The sequence below is a fragment of the Sapajus apella genome, unplaced genomic scaffold (genome assembly GCF_009761245.1).
Source record: "Sapajus apella isolate SASKATOON/1434 unplaced genomic scaffold, GSC_monkey_1.0 scaffold141, whole genome shotgun sequence".
NCBI classification, from domain to species: domain Eukaryota; kingdom Metazoa; phylum Chordata; class Mammalia; order Primates; family Cebidae; genus Sapajus; species Sapajus apella.
The window spans coordinates 869,677-892,331 of record NW_022437081.1 but is presented as its reverse complement, the minus strand read 5'-3'; the positions used below and the strand labels follow the sequence as shown (position 1 = coordinate 892,331).

The window sequence follows — 22,655 nt, the reverse complement described above, 5'->3', positions numbered from 1 at the left end:
TGAATTGATAAAAGTACACACATTTATAGGGGGAAAAGTCAAAGCTATATAAAAAAATACTTTTTCACTTAATTTTATGACATTTTTCTAATTATTAAAGATCCACATTATCTTAGGCCTTATCAAAAACTGGTATATTTCAGCAGCCAAATGTATATTTCAAGCTTTATGCTTTCAAATTTGTCCATAACTTCACATGAAAGGAGAATTGTTGGGATCTTGGTTTCCAATTTTGCGGATGGGTTTACACCAGCCAATTGGCTTAGCAAACATCTGTGAAAGTGTCACTTCTAGCACATTTGAGGAGTGTGGAATCCCAGAGCCTGAAATCGCTCTATGAATGCACTAATTGTTGAGAGAAGAGTTCACAATTACCTCTCCTTTACAAAAGATTAATGATTGAACTGCATTCACTATTTTTTCTCTTCCTTTAAAAAATTTTTTTATCGTACTTCAAGTTCTGGGGTACATGTACAGATCTTGCAGGATTGTTGCATAGGTACACACATGCCATGGTGGTTTGCTGCCTCCATCACCCAGTCACCTACATCAGGTGTTTCTCCCAATGCCATTCCTCCCCAACCTCTCCACCTCCTACTGTCCATCCCCTAGTCCCCTACCCCCCGACAGACCCCAGTGTGTGATGTTCCCCTCCCCGTGTCTATGTGTTCTCATTTTTCAACGCCCACCTATGAGTGAAAACATGTGGTGTTTGGTTTTCTGTTCCTGTGTCAGTTTGCTAAGAATGATGGTTTCCAGATTCATGCACATCCCTACAAAGGACATGAACTCATCCTTTTTATGGCTGCATAGTATTCCATGGTATATATGTGCCACATTTTCTTTATCCAGTCTATCATTGATGGGCATTTGGGTTGGTTCCAGGTCCTTGCTATTGTAATCAGTGCCACAATGAACATACGTGTGCATGCGTCTTTATAATAGAATGATTTATAATCATTTGGATATATACCCAGGAATGGGATTGCTGGGTCAAATGGAATTTCTATTTCTAGGTCCTTGAGGAATCACCACACTGTCTTCCACAATGGTTGAACTAATTTACACTTCCACCAATAGTGTAAAAGTGTTCCTATTCCTCCACATCCTCTCCAGCATCTGTTATCTCCCGATTTTTTAATGATTGCCATTCTAACTGGCATGAGGTGGTATCTCAATGTGGTTTTGATTTGCATTTCCCTAATGACTAGTGATATTGAGCATTTTTTCATGTTTGTTGGACTCATAAATGTCTTCTTTTGAAAAGTGTCTGTTCATATCCTTAGCCCACTTTTGAATGAATTTGTTTGTTTATTTCTTGTAAATCTGTTTTAGTTCTTCGTAGATTCTGGATATTAGCCCTTTGTCAAACAGGTAGATTGCAAAAAAATTTTCCCATTATGTTAGTTTCCCATTCACTCTAATGATTGTTTCTTTTGCTGTGAAGAAACTCTTAAGTTTAATTAGATCCCATTTGTCTATTTTGGCTTTTGTTGCCATTGCTTTTGGTGTTTTAATCAAGAAGTCCTTGCCTATGCCTACATCCTGAATGGTATTGCTTAGGTTTCCTTCTAGGGTTTTTACGGTGTTAGGTCTTATGTTTAAATCTTCAATCCTACAATACCACTGATTTGATAGTGGAAAAAAAGAAAAAAAATCTTCAATCCATCTGGAGTTAATTTTAGTGTAAGGTGTAAGGAAGGGGTCCAGTTTCAGCTTTCTGCACAGGGCTAGCCAGTTTTCCCAACACCATTTATGAAACAGGGAATCTTTTCCCCATTGCTTGTTTTTGTCAGGTTTGTCAAGGATCAGATGGTCACCTTTTTAGGAAAAACAATAAAACACTAAATACCACAAAAGTCTAAGTTATTGTCACTGATGCAGCATTCAAAGAGTACTATTGGAGTAATCCATAAGTAATGGAAAACTCTTTTAGAAGACAAGGAATGGGAGTTAGGCATGGTATTTTTATCACAGCAGGCTGAGCCACAGATGTAGCATTTGTTATTAACACTTCCAGTAAGCATCTCAAAAAAGAACATAAAATTTAGAAAAATAAAAACAAATGAGTTGAGCTAAATTGCCAGGCAGGTTCACTTTAAGTACCAGAGAGCTCAAGGAATAATGCATCTTACATTACTCCATTTTAACCTAAAACCTGGATTTGTATATTTCAGCAAACCTTCCATTAAACGTTTCAGATGCAAGTTTCTTCCAGAGGGACTCCTGTATCAAAAATTTCCCCTAATATCTTTGCTAATAAAGACTAAAGTCTTCATTCATTAAAATCTCAGAATTTTAGAGCCAGGACTTGGAGATTATATTCATTCCTTTCATATAGAGATGAGTCTCAGAGAAGTGCAGTGTTGAGATGAGATTTTCACAGATGAAAGGTTTAGAGAAGAAATTAGACAGTATGTAACAATACCTCAATTATCCAACACTCATAAATATATGCCCTCAATTTACAAGGAAACACCCCTATCCCAGGAGACAGAAAGAAAGTGACTCTATCAGAAGGTACCAAGGAGAAACAAAGTTAGATACTAAAAGCCAAGTTCTGCAAGTGCTGAACAGTGTAAGAAACAGCAATCCACCAAAACAGTAAGACAAACCTTAGAGGACAGCATTGCAATGCTAACCTAAAACATCAAGGCGAATTTGCTGGCCCAGGAATCAAAACTCAATTGGGGGTCCCTAATTGTGGACATTTCCTGATATAATATCTGCCTTGAGTAATCATTCATATTCTAGATAAAGACAATTCAATCAAATGATTAGTAGCTTTTGAGAACCAGGATCCATTGGAATTAAGATTCCTATAAACCTTAAGTCTATAAATTAATTACAATGGGTTGGCATTGAAAATGTTCTTGAACATTCAAGATCATTTTGTATAATGTAGGCTAATATTGAATATACATTTCTTTGATAACTTCACTTGTTTATTGGTGACCTTATTGTTTTAATCTGTACATACTTTTGTTTTTCTTAAATTCAGTAATTCAGGCTTTCTGTGCACCTATCATTTCTAATGAGTGAGTTCCACTTTACTTCTGCCTCATCAATCTTTCTCTTTTCCCTATATGTGGTGGGGAATTTTTATCCTAAATGGCACACTTATCTCCATTGAATTTAATGCCTGTCCTTCTCAGAAAAGAAAATGCTGTAAGTGAGTAAGGTAGTTACAATACCAGTGATATTATCTCTGTCATTTTGTTGCACCCTATCTGTCTATACACACACACTGAAGAGCTTTTACTGCCCAGAAACTGATGTTAAAAGCAAATGCCGACTTCTCAACTGAACAAGATGGCATAAATCCACTTTTCCCTGCCCCTCCCTAAAGGGTACAACTATAACTCCTTGAAATTGTTCAAGAGACAACCAAAGGAGAACTACGAAAGGTGCTAAGAATAGAACAAACTGGTTTGGGACCCCAAGAGTAAAGTGACAACACAGTGGCAAGCATCTTCTCCCTCTCACCGAACCAAACATAAAATTGTGGCCCAGGCCCTATGCTTCCCAGTCTCCAACCTAGCAACAGAAGTCAGTCCGAGCAGGCTCATTCCCCTTCTGGATCAAATGGGAGTCCCTGTGACAACTTCAGGCAAGACTAATACTCCAGCAAGGGGATTGACTGGGCACCTTCCTAACAATAAGCAACCAGGAGAAGCACTTTCCTTCCCTACCAGGCCAGAGTCTCCTCTGTCCACCAAAAAACACTGGCTGATCAGAATCCAATCTGGGAAGACTATTTGTTTTTACCAACCCAAAGTTCTCCTTGCCCACTTGGAAAAACCAAGGCAGACAGGCATAAGAGGAAAAAGGGAGCCAGTAATAGCAAGTGGCCTGATCCAGGAAGTCTCTTTGTCCTTGTAGTACTGAATTCCTCTACCTCACCCAGAGACACCAAAGCAGTCAGGAGAAACAAGAAAAAGGGGCTCTCCAGCAGCAGGTGGCCAAGTCTAGGAAAACTAGCCCGAGATTTTCCTTTCCTGTCCAGACACTAGGGGAAGCCAAGAGGCATTGGTAGGGAGATGCCCCCACATCCATCCCCCACTGAGAGACAGCTGGAGGCCTGGCCTGAGGAGATGTCTTCTGACCCCAACCCAAGCAGCACCAGCAGAGACAGATGGGAGCCTCAGAGGCACCAGATAAAGCAAGCAAGATGAAACAACATCACAAAGACTCTAAAAATTAAGTTGCATTTGGAAGCACGCCCCACAAAAATGGACCAAGACCTGTGTGCTAAGCCTAAACAGGATGACTGTGACTAACTGCTAAAATAAAAGATTTGAATAAGGCCCAGAATTTCCTAACATAATTGACAAAATGTCCAGGATACAATTTTTTAAATTATCTGTCATACTTAGAAGCAACAAAATCACAACTTGAATAAGAAAAGATAATCAACTGATGCCAAAACCAAGATGAATCAGACACTGGAATTATCTAACAATGATTTTAAAGCAATCATCATATAAATAATTCTTCAAGAACTTACAAATTCTCTTGAAATGAAAAAAAATAGAACCTCAGAAAAGATATTAAAATTATTAAGAAAGAACCAAGATGATGGGGTTCATAGGTGTAGCAAATCACCATGGCACACATTTACTGGGTAACAAATCTGCACATCCTGAACTTAAAACTTTAAAAATTATTTTTAAAAAGAACCAAATGGGAACAGGTATGGTGACTCATGCCTGTAATCCTGGTACTTCGGGAGGAAACAGGGGCAGATCATCTGAGGCCAGGAGTTTGAGAGCAGCCTGGCCAACATGATGAAACCCCATCTTTACTAAAAATACAAAAATTAGCCAGACGTGGTGGTGGGTGCCAGGTACTCAGGAGGCTTAGGCATGAGAATCCCTTGAACTGCGGAAACAGAGGTGTCAGTGAGACAAGATCGCATCACTGCACTTTTACCAACCCAAATTTCTCCTTGCCCACTCAGAAAAACCAAGGCAGACAGGCATAAGATGAAAAAGGGAGCCAGTAATAGCAAGTAGCCTGATCCAGGAAGACTCTTTGTCCTTGTGTGACACTCCAGCTTGTGTGACAGAATGAGACCATATCGAGAAAAAAAAAAAAAAAAAAAAAGAACCAAATGGGAATTATAGAATGAAAGAATACAAAAGGAAATTTTTAAGAACAGATGGATGGGCTTAATAGCAGACCAGAGATGACTGCTCTACCAGAGCAGCTAGAACAGGTAAACTTAAGGATAAAATAATATAATTCACCTAATCTAAACAATACAGAAAAAATGGACTGAAAAGAAAAATAGCCACAAGGACCTGTGGGACAATAACAAAATATCCAACCTTCATATTACCATAGCCCTAAAAGAGAGGAGAAGGACAATGTGGCTGACCGTATGTTAAAAAGAAATAAAGGCTAACAGCGTTCCAAATTTGACAAAAAACACCAACCTAAAGATTCAAAAATTAAACAAATTCCAAGCAAGATAAAAGCTGAAGAAATCTGTGGCAAGGCACATCATAATTGAAATTTTGAAAATTAAAGACAAAGAAAAAATTTTAAAAGTAGAAAGAAAAAAAACATTACTTATAGAAAAGCAACAACTTAAATGACAGATTTCTCATCCAGAACCAAGGAGGCCAGAAGACGCTGTCATAATATTTTTCAAATGCTGACAGAAAGGAATTGTTAGCCATGAATTCTATATCCAGCAAAGCTATCTTACAGGAATAAAATGGAAATGAAAATATTCTCAGATGAAGGAAAACTAAAGTACCTTGTCCCTAGCAGACCTATCTTTAAAAGATTAAAGGAATTACTTCAAACAGAAAGGAAATTAATTTTTTGAAAAGAGAATCTTGGAGAATTAGAGAGAAAAAAGGAGCAAGGGAAAGAATAAAAATATAGGTACGTAAAATAGATGATCCTTTTCCTCATGAGCTTTATAAATCATATTTGATGATTGAGACAAAAATTGTAACATCATCTGATATTTAAGACAACAAAATTTAAAAGTGGCTGGATATGTCAGCTCATGCCTGTAATCCCAGCACTTTGGGAGGTCAAAGCAGGAGAATTGCTTGAAGGCAGAAGTTCAAGATCAGCCTGGGCAACAAAGTGAGACCCTATCTCTACCAAAATTTTTTTAAAAAATAGCTGGGCATGGTGGTACACGCCTATAGTCCTAGCTACTTGGGAGACTGAGACAGGAGGATTGCTCGAGCCCAGGAGTTTAAGGTTGCAGTGAGCTATGATCATGCCACTGCACTCCACTGCACTCCAGTCTGGATGACAGAGTGAGATCCCTTCTCAAAAAAGTATCTAATAAGTGAGGAAGGTCAAAGGACCAAAATGGAAGTGAGGTTTCCATATTTCACTCAAACTGGTAAAACATTGACAACAGTAGGCTATGGTAAGTCACATCTTCATATTGCAATACAAAGACCAACCACTAGAAAACTGCATAAAGAGAAACTCAAAACCCCATAAATAAATCAAGATAGAATATTAAAGTATGCTTAAGTAACCCATAGATTGCTGTTTATTAAAAATGTGCTTCAAATATCATCATATAGGTAGGTTGAAAGTAGAAAATGGAAAAATTATACCATGTAAACAGTAAGTATAAGGAAAGTAAAAATGGCTATAATCATATTCACTAAAGCAGAGTACAGAGCACGGGAAATTACTGGACCCAAGAAAGGACACTACATAATGATAAAAGCATTGCTCCACCAGGGAGATACAGTGATCTTAAATTTATACACATCAAACAATAGAGCCTCAAAATACATGAAGCAAAACTGATGGAGCTGAAAGGAAAAATAGGCAAATCCATAATTATAGTTGGGAATTTTATCACCCCTGTCTCAACAAGTGGTAAAACTACTAAACAGAAAATCAGCAAGTATATAGAAGTTCTGAACAACACAATCAACAGACTTTCGTTGACACAGAGCACTCCACTCAACAATGGCAAAATATGTATTTTTTGAAGCACACATGGAATATTCACCAACATAGACCATATACTGGGCTATAAAACACACCTCATTAAAAAGAACTGAATTTATAAGACTGTTTCCTCTGATTATTATGGAATCAAACTAGAAATCAATTACAGGAAGACCATGGAAAAGTTCTAAACAACACACTTCTGCATAATCCATGAATAAAAGAAAACATTTTGAGAAAAAAAAATTTAAACATTGAATTAAGTAAAACTAACTCTTTTAATAAAATTAAATTTAATTTTAAAAATTTGGGAGATGCAACTAAAGCAATGCTGAGAGGGAAGATTATAGCACTAAATGCATACATTTAAAAAGAGGAAGGATCTCAAAACAATAGTCTCAGCTCCCACCTCAAGAGCCTAAAAAAAAGAGCAAGATAAATCCAAAGCAGGCAGTAGAAAAAATAATCCATACCACAAAGGAACTCAATGAAATTAAAAATAAGAAAACAATAGAGAAAAATCAATGGGGCAAAGCTGATTCATTTTTAAAAGTCAATAAAATTGACAAACTTATAGCAAGACTGATAAAAGTAAAAAGAGAAAAACACAAGTCACCAATAACAGGAATGAAACAGAGAATATCACTACATATTCTGCAGCAATTTAAAAGATAATAAGAGAATGTTATGGATAAGTTTATGCTCACAAATTTGATAAGTTAGAAGAGATAGACAACCCCTCAAAACCCATAAATTACCAAAGCTCTATCAAGAGGAAATAGACAATGTGAATAGCCCTACAGCTATTAAATAAATTGAACTAGTAATTTAAAAGCCTTCACAAAAGAATCTCCAGGCCGAGATGATTTCGCTGGAGTTTACTTCCAAGGAAGAATTAGCACCAATTTTATAGAATCTCTTCCGGAAAAGAGGAGCAAACACTTTCCAACATATTTTATGAAGCCAGCGTCATCCTGATATTGACATCAGAGACAGTAAAAAAAAAAAAAAAGAATAGAAAACTACAGACCAGTATCTCTCCCGAACTTAAATGCAAAAGTCCTTAACAAAATATGAGCAAACTAAATGAAACAATGTATAAAAATAATTATACACCATGACCAAATATTATCTATTCCAAATATGCAAAGCTGGTGAAACCTTTGGAAAATCTATCAACATAACCCACAATATCAACAAGATAAAGAAGAAAAATTATATGGTCATATCAACTCATTCAAAAAGGGCATTTGACAAAAACTCATATCCCTTCACAATCTCTCAGCAAGTTAAGAATAGAGAGGATTTTTAGCAACATGATAAAAAGCATCATCAAGAAACCTACACCTAACATCAACTGTAATGGTGAAAGATTGAATGTTTTCCAGCTAAGATCAGGAACGCAGCAAGGATATCCACCCTTACCACTATGATTCAACATGGTACTGGAAGTTAGAGGCACTCCAATAAGGCAAAAAAAAAAAAAAAAAAAAATAAGGTACTGCAGATTATGCAGTAGTCTACATAGAAAATCTCAAGGAAACTTCAAGAAAGAAATCTCCCAGAACTTATAAATGAGTTCAGAATACAAAATCAACACACAAAAAGTAATCACATGTCTATGTCCTAAAAATGAACATGCAGAAACTGAAATCAAAAGCACAATGCTATTTACAATTGCTCCAATGAAAAATGAAATACTTAGGTATACATTTAACAAAGCATGTGTATGTTGATAATCACAAACTGCTAATGAAAGAAATCAAAGGAAACCTTAAAAAATGGAGAGGCACACTGTCACGGAATGGAAGATTCAACATAGTAAAGATGTCAGTTCTCTTCAAATTGATATACAGATATAATCCAATTCCTATCAAAATTCCATCAAGGTTATATGTAAACAGACAAGCTTAGTCTAAATTTTTTATGGAAATGCACAAGCCCTGGAATAACTAAACCAATTTTTGAAAAGAAGCATAAGGTGAGAGGAATCACTCTACCCATTATTAAGGCTTGATGTAAAGCTATAGCAATCAAGATAGTGTGGTACTGGCAGAGGGATAGACACATAGATGATTGGAACAGATAGAAAACTCAGAAATAGACACATACAAATATACTCAACTGATTTTTGACAAAGGTACAAAATCAACTAAATAAAGCAAGGATAAGCTTTTCAACAAATAATATTGAAGCAATCAGACATCCATAGACCAAATAAATAAATAAAACCCTCAACCTACATCTCACACAACTTACATAAAAATTGACTCAAAATGGACCACAGATCATGTAAAGTACAAAACTATGGAATATTTTGAAAAAACATAGGAGAAAATCTTTGGGATCTAGGGCTAAGCAAAGAGTTCTTAAACTTGAACACCAAAAGCATGATTCAAAAAAAATTAATAAACTAGACTTTAACAAAATTAAAAGCTTTTGTTCTGTGAAAGCCCATGTAAAAAGGATTTTTAGGCCCAGTGTGGTGGTTCATGCTGCAATGCCAGCACTTTGGGAGGCCAAGGTGCGTGGATCATTTGAGGTCAGGAGATCGAGACCGGCCTGGCCAACACAGAGGAATCTCATCTCTACTAAAAATACAAAAATTAGCCAGGCGTGATGGCACGTGCCTGTAGTCCCAGCTACTCAGGAGGCTGAGGCACATGAATCCCTTGAACCCGGGAGGTGGAGGTTGCAGTGAGCTGAGATCATGCCACTGCACTCCAGCCTGGGTGACAGAGCAAGACTCTGTCTCAAATAAATAAATATAAACAAAATAAATTTTTAAAAATGTATGGCCTAGAAGGAATATATTTTTAAACTTTCGAAACTCAACAGTAAAATGAACAATCAGTTTTTTTAAAAGGGCAAAAGACATGAACGGACATTTCACTGATGAAGACATGAAGATGGCACATAAACACAGGAAAAGATGTTCCACATCATGAAGCATCAGGGAAATGCAAATTGAAAGCACAATAAGATATCACTACAAATGTATAAGAATGACTAAAATGAAAAATAGTGACAACACCAAATGCTGGCAAGGATGCTGAGAAACTGGATCCCTTATACATTGCTGGTGGAATATAAAGTGATACAGCCACTTTGTGAAAGTATAAAACAATTTGGTAAAACAGTCTGACATTTGTAAATAGTCTGACAGTTTCTTATAAAGCTAAATGTGCAAACAGTTTGGAGGTTCCTCAAAAAACTAAAAATAGAGCTACCATATGATCCAGCAATCCCACTGCTGGGTTTATACCCAAAAGAAAGGAAATAAGAATAACAAAGAGATATCTGCACTCCCATATTTATTGCAGCACTGTTCACAATAGCTAAGATTTGGAATCAACCTAAGTGTCCATCAACAGATGAATGGATAAAGAATATGTGGTACATATACACAACGGAGTACTATTCAGCCACAAAAAAATGACATCCAGTCATTTGCAACAACATTAATGGAACTGGGAGTCATTATGTTAAGTGAAATAAGCCAGGCACAGAAAAACAAACATCACATGTTCTCATTTATTTCTAGGCTACAAAAATCAAAACAATTGAACTCATGGATATAGAGAGTAGAAGGATGGTTACCAGAGGCTGAGAAGGGGGAAGGGTAGTGGGGCTCTGGGGGCAAGGGGGTGGATTAATGGGACCAAAAACAAGTTAGAAAGAATAAGACTTAATATTTGATTGCAAAATAGGGTGACTATAGTCAGTAATAACTTAATTGTACATTTAAAAATAACTAAAAGAGTATAATTGGGTTTTTTACAACACAAATGATAAATACTTGAGGGGATGGGTACCATGATGTGATTATTTCACATTCCATGCGTATATGAAAACATCTCATATACCACACAAATTTGTACACCTAATATGTACCCACAGAAATTTTATTTTTTTTGAATTAAGAAAAAACAAAACATGCAACTACCATATAGCCAAGCCGTTGCATTTTTCCCAAAGAAATAAAAACTTATGTTCACACACACACAAAAAAAACCTGTACACAGATGTTCATAGCAGGGTTCCTTTTTTTTTTTTTTTTGTAACAGCAGAAAATTGGAATCAGCTCAAATATCTTTCAACAGGTGAATGATTGAATAAACTGCAACATATCCATACCATGTAATACTACTCAGCAATGAAAAGGAGCAAACTATTGACACACTCAATAACCTGGATGGCTCTTCAGAGAATTATGCTAAGAAAAAAAAGGCAATCCTAAATGTTGACATACTGTGTGATTCCATTTATGTAATATTGTTGAAAGGATACAATTTTAGAAATGGAGAATAGATTAGTGGTTGTCAGGGGTTAGGTATGAAGCAGGGTAGGGGGAAAGGGTGGGAAGGAAGTGGGTGTGGTTATAAAAGGTCAGCATGAGGGATCCTAGTGGTATTAGAACTGCTCAGCATCAGTATGCTGGTAGATACACAAGTTTACCCAGGTGGTAAAATTGTATAGAACTTAATACACAGAAATAAGTATAAGAAAAACTAGACAAATCTGAATAAGATTGGTGGGTTGTGTCAATGTCAATGTTGTTTGTTACACTGTAGCTTTGCAAAATGTTACCATTGGAGGAAACTAGACAGAGTGTAGAAGAATTTCCAATTGCATGTGAATCTACAGTTATTTCTCATTGAAAAAAATTCAGTTAAAAAAAGTAAATGCCTAGCCTAGGCAACACAGCAAGACCCCGTCTCAAACAAAAAATTTAAATTAGCCAGGCATGGTGGTATATGTCTGTAGTCCTAGCTACTCAGGGGGCTGAAGCAAGAGGATGGTTCGAGCCCAGGAGGTCGAGGCTGCAGTGAGCTCTGATCGCACCACTGCACTACATCCTGGGCGACAGAGCAAGAACTTAAATAAATAAATAGCAAAATCCCATACTGTGCTTGAGCAATGATTGAATATCCATTCACACTGGACAGAAGCCGTGAGGTGAGGCCTCCATCTTTGGAGGACTCAGAAACATGATTTGCCATATTCAGTTTGTTCCTGTTTGTGAACAAGTGATCACTTGCACAAATAATTTGCATAAGCCTTGCTGTCTCTGTATTTTAAAGGGGAGATAATCCATGTTAATTCACAGGGGTCTGTGGGCTTAATTGTCATTTGCTCTTTCACTCTACACAAAATTGTATTATTGTAATCATTGGGAGCTCGAGAACAGAGGTATAGAGTAGCTGAATATTTATGAGGCCTTTTGTTGCAGATGTACCTGCCAACAGAATGTTAAGTAGAACATTTGCTAAGGTACCAAATTCTGGTTGTGATTTGGGTATATCACCTCATATTAAATCTATGTGTTGTTCTAGCCCACATATTGCATCTGGTTTTTCTTTCAATCAGGACTTCTATAAATATAGTTCAGCATTTTATTAGATTTGTGAGAGATAATGGTGGCCAGAAACTGCCACAGACAGATCTGCCTGTGGGGTATAAAAAATATGAAATGAGTATCTTTAAGGTGAAAAGCTAACTTTTTTTTTTCAAAGTGATGTCTGCATTCAGTTTCCAGGCAAAAGCATGAAAAACGAATGCTGCGATAGAGAGACAGGCTAGAGCTTCTGTCTCTGAGTCTATAGGAGAATGTCATCCTGTGAAGGAGAATACAAATAAGAAGGCTTTGAGTGAACTACAAACAGCTCATGCTTACCTTTCATGATGAGAAACGAGGGTAGCACAGAGAATTGATGTAGGAGGGCAAGACCAAATTGCCTTTTAGCTAGTAGAGCCCATTACCATGGAACCTTTCCTATCAGAGCTGATAATTGGATAGAGGAATTAATAGTGAGCCAAACAAAGGCCTTTTTAAAGGACATAGACCATATAATCCATCTCTGCATATTTTAAGAATAGTCAATTCATAAACTAATTCAAAGAAGCTGGAACATTAGACCAATTAATAAACCTCAGCAAATCAACGACTCCACAGATATAGGGATGCTATGCTTTGATACAGTGTAGATTTCCCAGGATGAACTCAACTCAAGTTATTTCATTCTTTTCAATAGAAGAGATTTCTCGAATGTAGAACTAAGAGGAATTTAATCTGCATGTATTTGGAAGACTCTTCCTCTTCACACATTCACAGGTCAAAAAAAAAAATCCTTTGTTTGATCTTGTGTCTGAGTTGAGATTAAGAAATTATGCTCACCATACCTTGAGAGGAACTTTAGCTTGTGATAAGATCTTTATGGTTGCTTCAAGATATTTTTGTCACCACCCATTACTTTTAAAAACCCTGTAGACTTTTGTCATAGCTAGAAACTAGAAACAACTTAAAAGTCCTTCAAACAGAACTTGTCGAATAAATTATAGCATATCCCTTTTCTTTCACACTATTCAGCAGCCTCCCCCAAAAAGAACCAGATAGCTCTATATTTTCTGATATGAAAATATGTCCAAAAATATTATTAAATTTTAAATAGATGCAGAAAAGAATGCATATAATGATGAACCCAGCTGTGAAAAAAGAAAAAAAGTTACATGTAAATTCAAGTTTTACATTTTTTCTGCAAGGATATATAAGAAATCATTAACAATCATTACTTTTGGGAAGAGACACTTAGGGTAAAAGACTGAAGTGAGAAGGTTGAGACTTTAGATTGATACTTTTATGTATTTTTAAATCTTTTAGTGCATATATCTGGTAATTTTAAGAGATCAACTTTTAATGAATAGTTACATTAATAAAATAACTAGTAAAAATGATAAATCTATTTAAACTGTAACAGCTTATAGACTTTTACTGAGAAATTCTACACTTAGGAACGTGTCATATAAAACTGCAAACCTAAGTGTACTAAGATGTATGTATGAGGAATTTACTATAGCATTATTTGTAACTGCAAAATATTGAAAGCAGCTTAAATGTCCATCAATGATGGGTTAGTTAAACAAATTATGTTACATGTAAATTATGTTACCTGGAATATATGTAGCCTAAAAACAGATCTAAATGTACTTATGTGTCTGTCCATGATAGTATTGAGTTAAAATAAATCAAGTTCCAGAACAACATGTATGTATATATTATTTTTGTTTCTTTGAACTGTACACACTCATGCATATATATGCGCACACTTATTATAAACCCATGGAAAAAAATTTTTTAATAGACACCTCTGTGAAGAGGATAGTGAAGGGCAGGCGCTATTTCATATTTCATACGCTTTTGTATTGTTTAAATCTATTTTATTCACAAACACATGTATTGCATTTGTGCTTTTTAAAAATAAGGAAAAGATGCTTAAAAATTACTTCAAAACTAAATTTCTAATGACTAGAAATTTTAAGGTTATTATTTATCACCATGTTGTTTAACATTCCAAGACATCTCCAACTATAGTGCATACTTGTTTTATTAAATCCAGGTAGGGCTCATGTTTTTCAGCCAATCTTCCCCAAAAGCCTTGTTCATATGAATATATATATATATACAATTTATGTGCAAATAGATTTATTGAGATTTGTAACCTAGCAATGTGCTTATTAAAATTTATTTTTTAAAGGTCATAATCCTTCTATGGACCATAAATATCAATTTATTAGTCAAAAGCTGAAGCTAGAGATTTGTAATCACTCATATTTATTCATATATTGCCCCCTTTGTCCCAGATGTCATACAGCCAAAATCAAAGTAGCAGAAATTCTATGGTATTTTACAGATCCTTCAGCGGTGAGGCAGGCAGTGACTGCAGCTGGTAGCCTAATTTCCCCAGGTGAATTATCAGACCAGTAATTACCTTCAAAGGAAGCTTCTAAGACATAGGCATATAACATAACATTTTGGGGGTCACAGACTCATTTGAGATAGTCCTGCATGGTATAAGGTGAAAAACACGGGCTTTACAACCAGACCAATCTATTCAAACCCCAGCTCCACTACTTATTTGATTGGTGACATTAGGCATTTACCCAATCTCTGTGAGCCCCTATTTCTTTTCTATAAAATGCCTGGCACATGGTAAAAACTTAGTGAAAGGCACCAATTACCATAATACCTTAACATGTGATGGAAACTATAGACTGCACCCTCAGAAAAAAATATCTGCCCTGTATTTTTAGGGTGTTGTAATTACAGGGGCTTTGTCCATTCCTTCAAGTCCATTCTGGCCCTCAGATTAGGAACTTCTGGTCTAAGATTTGAAAAGAACACTTGAAGAGATCTGAATAGTAGAGAGAACATTTATAACTTTTTTTGTTTGTCATTTGAGGTGATAATTTGTTTGTTATGTTAGATTGTGCGTCATGACCACCAGGATTCAATCAGACCCAAAGGATTGTTGTCCATTAAAAAGTGCACAGAAGAGGCCAGGTGCAGGGGCTCCGCCTGCAATCTCAACACTCTGGGAAGGTGAGGTAGGCAGATCACTTGAGGTTAGAAGTTCAAGATCAGCCTGGCCAATATGGTGAAACCTCGTCTCCACTAAAAATACAAAACGTAACCGGGTGTGGTGGCACATGCCTGTAGTCCCAGCCACTTGGGAGGTTGAAGTAGGAGAATCACTTGAACCCGGGAAGCAAAAGTTACAATGAGCCGAGATGGCGCCATTGCACTCCAGCCTGGGTGTTGCAGTGAGACTCCGTCTCAGAAAAGAAAAAAAAAAAAGCGTATAAAAGAGCAGAATAAAATAAGATTGCCTAGTACTTTAACACAGCAGTTAGACTTAACTATCTACCCATAGAGAGGCAGGAAAACGCATGGCCATTAGCTGGCAAGATTAGGTTTTCAAAGACCACTGCTGAGCACATGGATATAATAAGGCCATACTTCCGGTTCCTTAGATCAAAGACAAAGTTACCATAAACTGCTTTGGGTGAGCTGTTCAGTCTTAATCTACTAGTCTCTAGCTCAGTTTTGTAATCAGAGCCAGCTAGGAATATTCTTTTATTTTTAAGGCCTCAGAAAGGAGAAAACCCAAATACCTTTGAGTAGTAGCACAAAGGAATAGCTTTCCTTTTCCTTCGCGTTGGTGTAATCTCAGAGAAAGAGAAATACCCTGGAATATGCCTCTGCTGTTAACTCAAACAGCATCCAGACTGTTGGTGAAAACATATCCCCTTAGTCTGAGAGAGTCCTTTTAGGCATGGAACTAGCCCCTGCTCCTTTCCTAACAGCTTCCTCCTGGAAAGAAAAAACCCGTAAGAACAGTCAATAATACTCTTCCAAGAATAAGTATTTCGGGAAATGTGAAAAAATCTTGTCTTGATGCTATTATCACTGACTACCCATACTGAAGACTGCTGCTGCTGATAGCGGAGAGGATTGAATTTGAGAGCAAAGTGGGATTATGCAGAGAAAATCAATGTCATCCTTCCTTCTCAAAACTAGAGAAGAGAAATACAGGTGCAGTTCCAAGAAGCAAGTTTCCTTACAAGAACTCCATTCCGAACAGTTCTCCAATGTCATAATTGCCCTCACAAGAAAAAATGAATTGGTTTATAAATACCATTCCCCACTAAAAGGAATGGGGACGCCTTAGTAAAATGACTGCTCCTTGGGCTGAGCAGAAAAAGTACAAGAAGAGCCTGGAACATCTTGTTGTGCCAGAGATTAAGAAAATGCTCCAAAATGATGGAGAATGTGTCAAAAGGACACAGGAGCCAGACTGAAGTACTCTCACTGATCAACCCTGGGCCAACATCAAAATAAATGATAGTAACAGATTGTAACCCATTGAATAAAATGAGAATCCAGGAGTTCATGTTGAAACAAATAAACACATAAATAAGGTTGGGCATGGTGGCTTACACCTGTTATTCCAGAATTTTAGGAGACTGAGGCAGGAAAACCACTTGAGCCCAGAAGTTAGAGGTTACAGTGAGCTATGATCATGCCACTTCAATCTAGCCTTGGCAACAGAGTGAGAACCCATGTCTTAAATAAATAAACACATAAATATGGAAGAAGAAAAAGCTCTTTCTTACAATAGAATGCCAACTAATAAATGTAAAAAAAATTGAATTTTAAAAATCAATATTTTGCAAACATCACAGTGATTCCTGAATCGGGCAAGAAACATGAAAAGATGTAAAACCTAGTGGGTGAAAGCATGGTAAAAAAGGATATTTACATAACCTCCAAATATCTCCCCAGAAATTACTCAACAATTACAAAGGAAAAAATAACTATGGTGGAGAAATATGACAGATGTCACCAAAATCAAGTGATCAAAGTTATCATTATGAGTAATGAGACAAATTGTCACCGTTTGTCTACTGATGTGATGCACTGAGAAGAATCTAACATCATTTCTGTGGTATTCTTACCAAAAATTCATAGCCTAAATCTAACTATGAGGAAATATTAGACAAATATAAATTGAGAGACAAAATAAATGGACTGTATGCTGAAAATGTCTACGTCATGAAAGACAAGGAAAGATTGAGAATCTATTCCAGATTAGTCTAAAGAGACATGACAAGGAAATGTAATGTGTGATCCTGAGATGGATCCTGGGCCAAGCAACAAAGAGTTATAAAGGAAATTACTGGGATAATTGTAGTTATTACAATTTTAAGTTAAATGTGAATGTGAAGTGTTAATTAGATATTAGCATTGTATCAACATTGAATTTTCTGATTTTGATCATTATAGCATGGTTAAGTAAGAAAATTCCTTATTCTCAGGAACTAAACACTGAGATATTTAGGGGTGACAAAGAATTATGCCCTAAATTTACTATCAAATGACTTAGAAACAAATAAGTGGTGTGTGTGTGTGTGTGTGTGTGTGTGTGTGTGTGTGTGTGTAAGGAGGGGGAGAAAGGAGAGAAATTTATATAGAGAGAATAGGTCATATGGTAAAGTGTTAAACATTTGTGAATCTGGGTAAAGAGTATATAAGTTCTTCTATTCTTCCAATCTTTCTGTAAGTTTGAAATCATATCAAAATAAAGGTAAAAGAAAACAGTATGTGCTCCACATTAAAAAATGATGACAAAACTAGCAACTTTGGGTCACTGGGAGCAGAGGAGTACCACATCACTACCCTTGGCAAGGAAAAAAGTTCGTAAGTTACTCACAGCAGCGCAGTGTCCTGTCAACAGTTGGGATGATCTTGTTGACAAGCCAAACGTCCTCTTCCCAGCTAACTACATTTCCATCTAAACACTTCATAAACTCTTCATTTTCCAGGATGTGGTCCCAGAGTTGAAAGTAGTACAAGCTTCCTGGAAAGCTAGGCATCATGCTTTTAACCTTGCTGCTCCCATTCCTGAGAAAGTGCCCTAGAAACAGAGTCCCATGGGGTGTCAGGTTATGTGGTTGATCCATCACTACAAGTATCCTTTTTTTATTCAGGAAGAGTTCTAATTTGCCTTTCACACCATCCCATATCAAGCATATTGTATACCATTGAAATGAAGCCAGGTGGTGACGGATGTAAAAGGTCTTTCCCAGTTTGTATAGTATTAGCCGCTGATGGTCTCCTGCAAGTCCAAGATCTATGTCTTCTCTGCCCAGGAGGGTTTTATTAGTAATATAGGAGAAGGCCATCCAATAGTTTGAGTTGTCATCCATGAATACCAGATCAATACATGCTGTGAATCGGCTGAGTTCAGGAATGGTGTCTATCAGGCTTACATATGTGTCACCTCTTCCCAAAAAATCCAGCTTTTTTCCTTTTAGTGAAAGTGTATCTGTCCAAATTTGGGGGAGGGGAAAGAGAAGACAAATGAAATTTCTGTTAAAAATTGTTTTATTGTATTTGGCAGTATAGTCAAATCCGAATTATACAATATAATTATGAGTCAATACTGGTGCAAATAAGCAAAAATAGTAGATGTACAAAAATCATCTCTATTTGACATTAGCATGTGATTTTTGTTTTGGCAGAAGAGTTTCTTCCTAATTATATTTTGCCTGGACTAATATGAAAAGTTAGATTAGAGTTCCCAGAGCACACACCAGCTGTACAGCTTGGAGAGGCGGTAAGAAGTGTGTGGCTAGTGAAGGGGTGGGGAATAGGCCAAGGAAAAGGCAGCTTGGAATTCAAATTTGCTACACATAATCCTCACTCATATAATCAAAAGAGAACTATTTCCGCCCACCTAACTGCCTTATTATATTCATGGTGCAACAGCAATTTGTTTCTCCAATGCCTTTCCCTGAGCCAAATGATCTGATTTATTCTGTCTCTGGGGACTGCTTCTCACTGAAAAGCACTGACAAAGGCCTGAAGAATGACCAGCTGGACAATACTGAAACTCTGGGACTTGTTTGTACTTGGGAATGGAAGACATGGCACTGCCCTGTGTGCATCCTGATGCCTCCTTCTGTCTCCTCACCAAGGGTGCTGCAGTGGTTTTAAAGTGCTCTAGATGGCCATAGACCCCAGTTACCATTGGCTTTGGAGTCAGACAACCTGGGTTGAAATCCACGCCCTGACACTCATCAGCTGTGGAACTTTGAGCAAGTAACTTAACCTCCTGATAACTCAAGGTCTGCTTCAGTGAAATGGAGATTTGGGGCCACAGTTTTGTATACCCCCTTAACTCTAAGGGCCACCATTCACATTATAGTCTATGCCAGACAATAGCCTCTCCCTAATGACCTTACAAGATTATCTGAAGATTAAGTGAGATGATATATGCAAAACCTTGTCAAACACTGCTGAAGGACATGTCCATTAGGTACAGTCTTTTGGTAAGTAATTTGGCAATATCTATGAAACTTTACATTGGCTATGTCCTTTGTCTCATAGGAAGCTACAGATGAGTGATGATCCTATCACCACTACAAACCTTACACCTCCAGGCTACCAGGTAAATACCTGAGGATTATCTAATTATCAACCTAATTTTATTGCCAGTACAGCCTAAGCCAGAGATACAGAGCTTTGTGGCAGATTGGAATTGTAACCACTCCCTGAATTGGAGTTGTAACGTTGGGACCACCATTCTAAAACAGTGACAGCCATAACAGAACACTACAGAGGCTAGCAGGAAGTAAATACTTCCCTGCTTCTGGGAGATGCCTCCAAATGAAAGCTTCCAGATATCCTCTGATCATGTAGTATTCTCTCCCTCTGTTCCTCTAGTGGACATTCTCCAAAAGCAAACAAACACATGCATATACCTGCCCCCACACACACTCACGTACATTCCACCTGCATCACACACTCCCACGTGCAGGATTTCATACTATCCACCTGCCAGGGAGTTATTTCTGAACTGTCCATAGATGAATGAGCAAATGCTTATTTCTGTCCCTGGCTTATGCGATTATATTACTTTATCATCTTTTGTGTGGCTAATAAATCAAGAGTTAATCCCACAAGACAACAAGCAATATGAAACTCAAGTCTCAATTATTGTTCATTAGCTGTTTTCTGTTCAGCCCTCCAAAATGACGTCAAATACATTTAAAAAAAAAATAGTAAAACCAGTAATAGAACTGGTTTTATGGTGAGCATAAATCTCCAGGGCTTACTTGTACCTTAAAAGAGAATGTATCATAATCTCATATGGTCTTCAAGGCCCTCTCCTCTCTGCAGTATACTAATTTAGTTTTTGATTGTTTGTTTTCAGAGGGGGTTCTCACTCTGCTGCCCAGGCTGGAGTGCAGTGGCATGAACATGGTTCACTGCAGCCTTGACCTCCCAGGCTCAAGCAATCCTCCCACCTCAGCCTTTCAAGTAGCTAGAACCACAAGTGCATGCCACCAAGCCTGGAAAAGTTTTAAATTCTTTTAGAGATGGGAACTCACTATGTTGCCGAGGTTGGTCTGGTCTCGAACTCCTGGGCTCAAACAATCCTCCCACCTTGGTCTCCCAAAGTGCTGGGATTACAAGTGTGAGACACCATGCCCAGCCTGCAGTATACTAAGTTAAAACCAGTTGCCAAAAGATGAGAACGAGCAATTTACAAAAGCAGAAATATAAATGCCAATGATATAAAAAGATACCACCTTACTATTTTTAAGCACAAATTAAAACAACAAGGAGACACCATTTTTGCCTACTTGGTTGATAAAATTTTAGAAGACAGAATATCCAGAGTTGGCAAGCTTTTGGGGAAATGAGTCACTCTTACACACTGCTAGTGGGAGTGCCAATTAAATAGTATTTTTCTGAAGGGCAATTTGCCATTATCTATGACACTCTTAATTGTATATAATTGTGTGCATACTTTTGACCCAGCAATTTCACTTCTATCAATTCATTTTAAACAAATATACAAATAGACAAAGATGAGAGTACAATGATATTTATTGCAGCATTGTTTATAATCAAGAACAATTGAAAAACCTGGATATCTATCAATAAGTGACTATTTAGGAAATTGCTACCTCTATACAATGGAATAGTAAAACAAACAAGATAGGCCTCTATAGTCATGGAGAGATTTTCAAGGCTTACTATTGTGTGAAATGGGACTTACATTAAGTGCAGGTGCAGTATTATTCTATTAAAAAGTAAAAGAAAAATATGTAGGTAGTATGCCCATAGAAAAAAGTCTGGAAGAACATGTATTAAACAGTTAAGAATTATTAGCTTTAGGTGTGAGATTTAGGGAGATTTGTTACTTTCTATGTTACTTATTTCAGTGTGTTTGCGTGTTTTACACAATCATGTATTACACTTATAATCAGAAAAATAAAGATAAATGAATGGATGGATGGATAAATGAATGAATGGCTGGAGAGATGGTTGAATGAATGGATAGGTAGGCAGGTAGATAGATAGATAGATAGATGATAGATAGATAGATAGATAGATAGACAGACAGACAGACAGACAGATAGATAGATGATAGATAGATAGAATCACTGTGGCCTTACTTAACATTCTGCAAATACAGGTAAATTCTGCTTAGACATATGCAGAAGGGTGGTGCAGTGCAGTATAAAAAGTCAAATTTGGGTCCAGTTCTGCCCTTACTAGCTGTGTGAACATAAGCAGTAGATGTGCTGAGCACAGTGTCTGGCACACAGAGAGCACTATATAAAAGTTAAATAAATAGCTCATATCACTTCTCTGTGCCTTGTTCTTCCATGGTAAGATGGGAATAATAACTGCCTACTTTACAGGGCCATGATTAAAGATGATGCAATCATAACCAACATTTAGGTTATGTGTGTGAGAATGTTTATAAACCATGAAACCCCATGTAAATGTCAGTTGTGATGTTTGCCAAGGTCACTATCAGAAGCCTCTTCCTTCCTCCACGATCTCTTTTGCACCCTCACGTGCAAGACCAGCAGAGCTGAGCCCCACTGCAGCCTCTGGGCCTCCAGCAGGGCTCTGAGGAGGCCAGACTGTGACAAGGCAGAGAGGGGCTTTGCCCTTCTCTTTGGCCAGGCAAGCAGCATTCTCTGCCGGGCCTCTCAAGGGCCTGCTTCAAAGGCCACTTGTGTCTTTGCATATGATTTCGCTATCCACTGCAGATGTCTGCTTAGATGCTGCCATCTGTTCCCTGGCAATTTTCAAGTCCAAATTGCATGATTGCTCCCCTGAAGCGTGTTCTCTCTTGATTTGGCTCCTCTGTGTCTCTTCGCCTCTATCCACTGTTTCCTTTTACTTTAAATGGCATTTATTGTCTTCCTTAACTTTTTTTTAAGAGGTGTTTTTTTTCCACTATAAAAGTGATACTGTACATGTTTTCTTAAAGAAAAAACTGAAAAGTATTAGAAAGTAAAAAGATGAAAACAAAGCCAGCCAGAGAGTCCCACCACCCAGAGATAAT

The 22,655-nt window shown here is 37.2% G+C and overlaps 1 protein-coding gene across 1 annotated transcript in view; it reads right to left on the bottom strand.

The window, feature by feature from the left end:
* ADGRG4 (adhesion G protein-coupled receptor G4) overlaps positions 1 to 22,655 on the bottom strand; it is a 111,468-nt gene that overhangs the window by 75,954 nt on the left and 12,859 nt on the right. Inside the window, exon 3 of the mRNA XM_032264020.1 lies at positions 17,994 to 18,608. Coding sequence (XP_032119911.1) covers positions 17,994 to 18,608 — 615 coding nt within the window. The remainder of the gene's footprint in view (positions 1 to 17,993; positions 18,609 to 22,655) is intronic.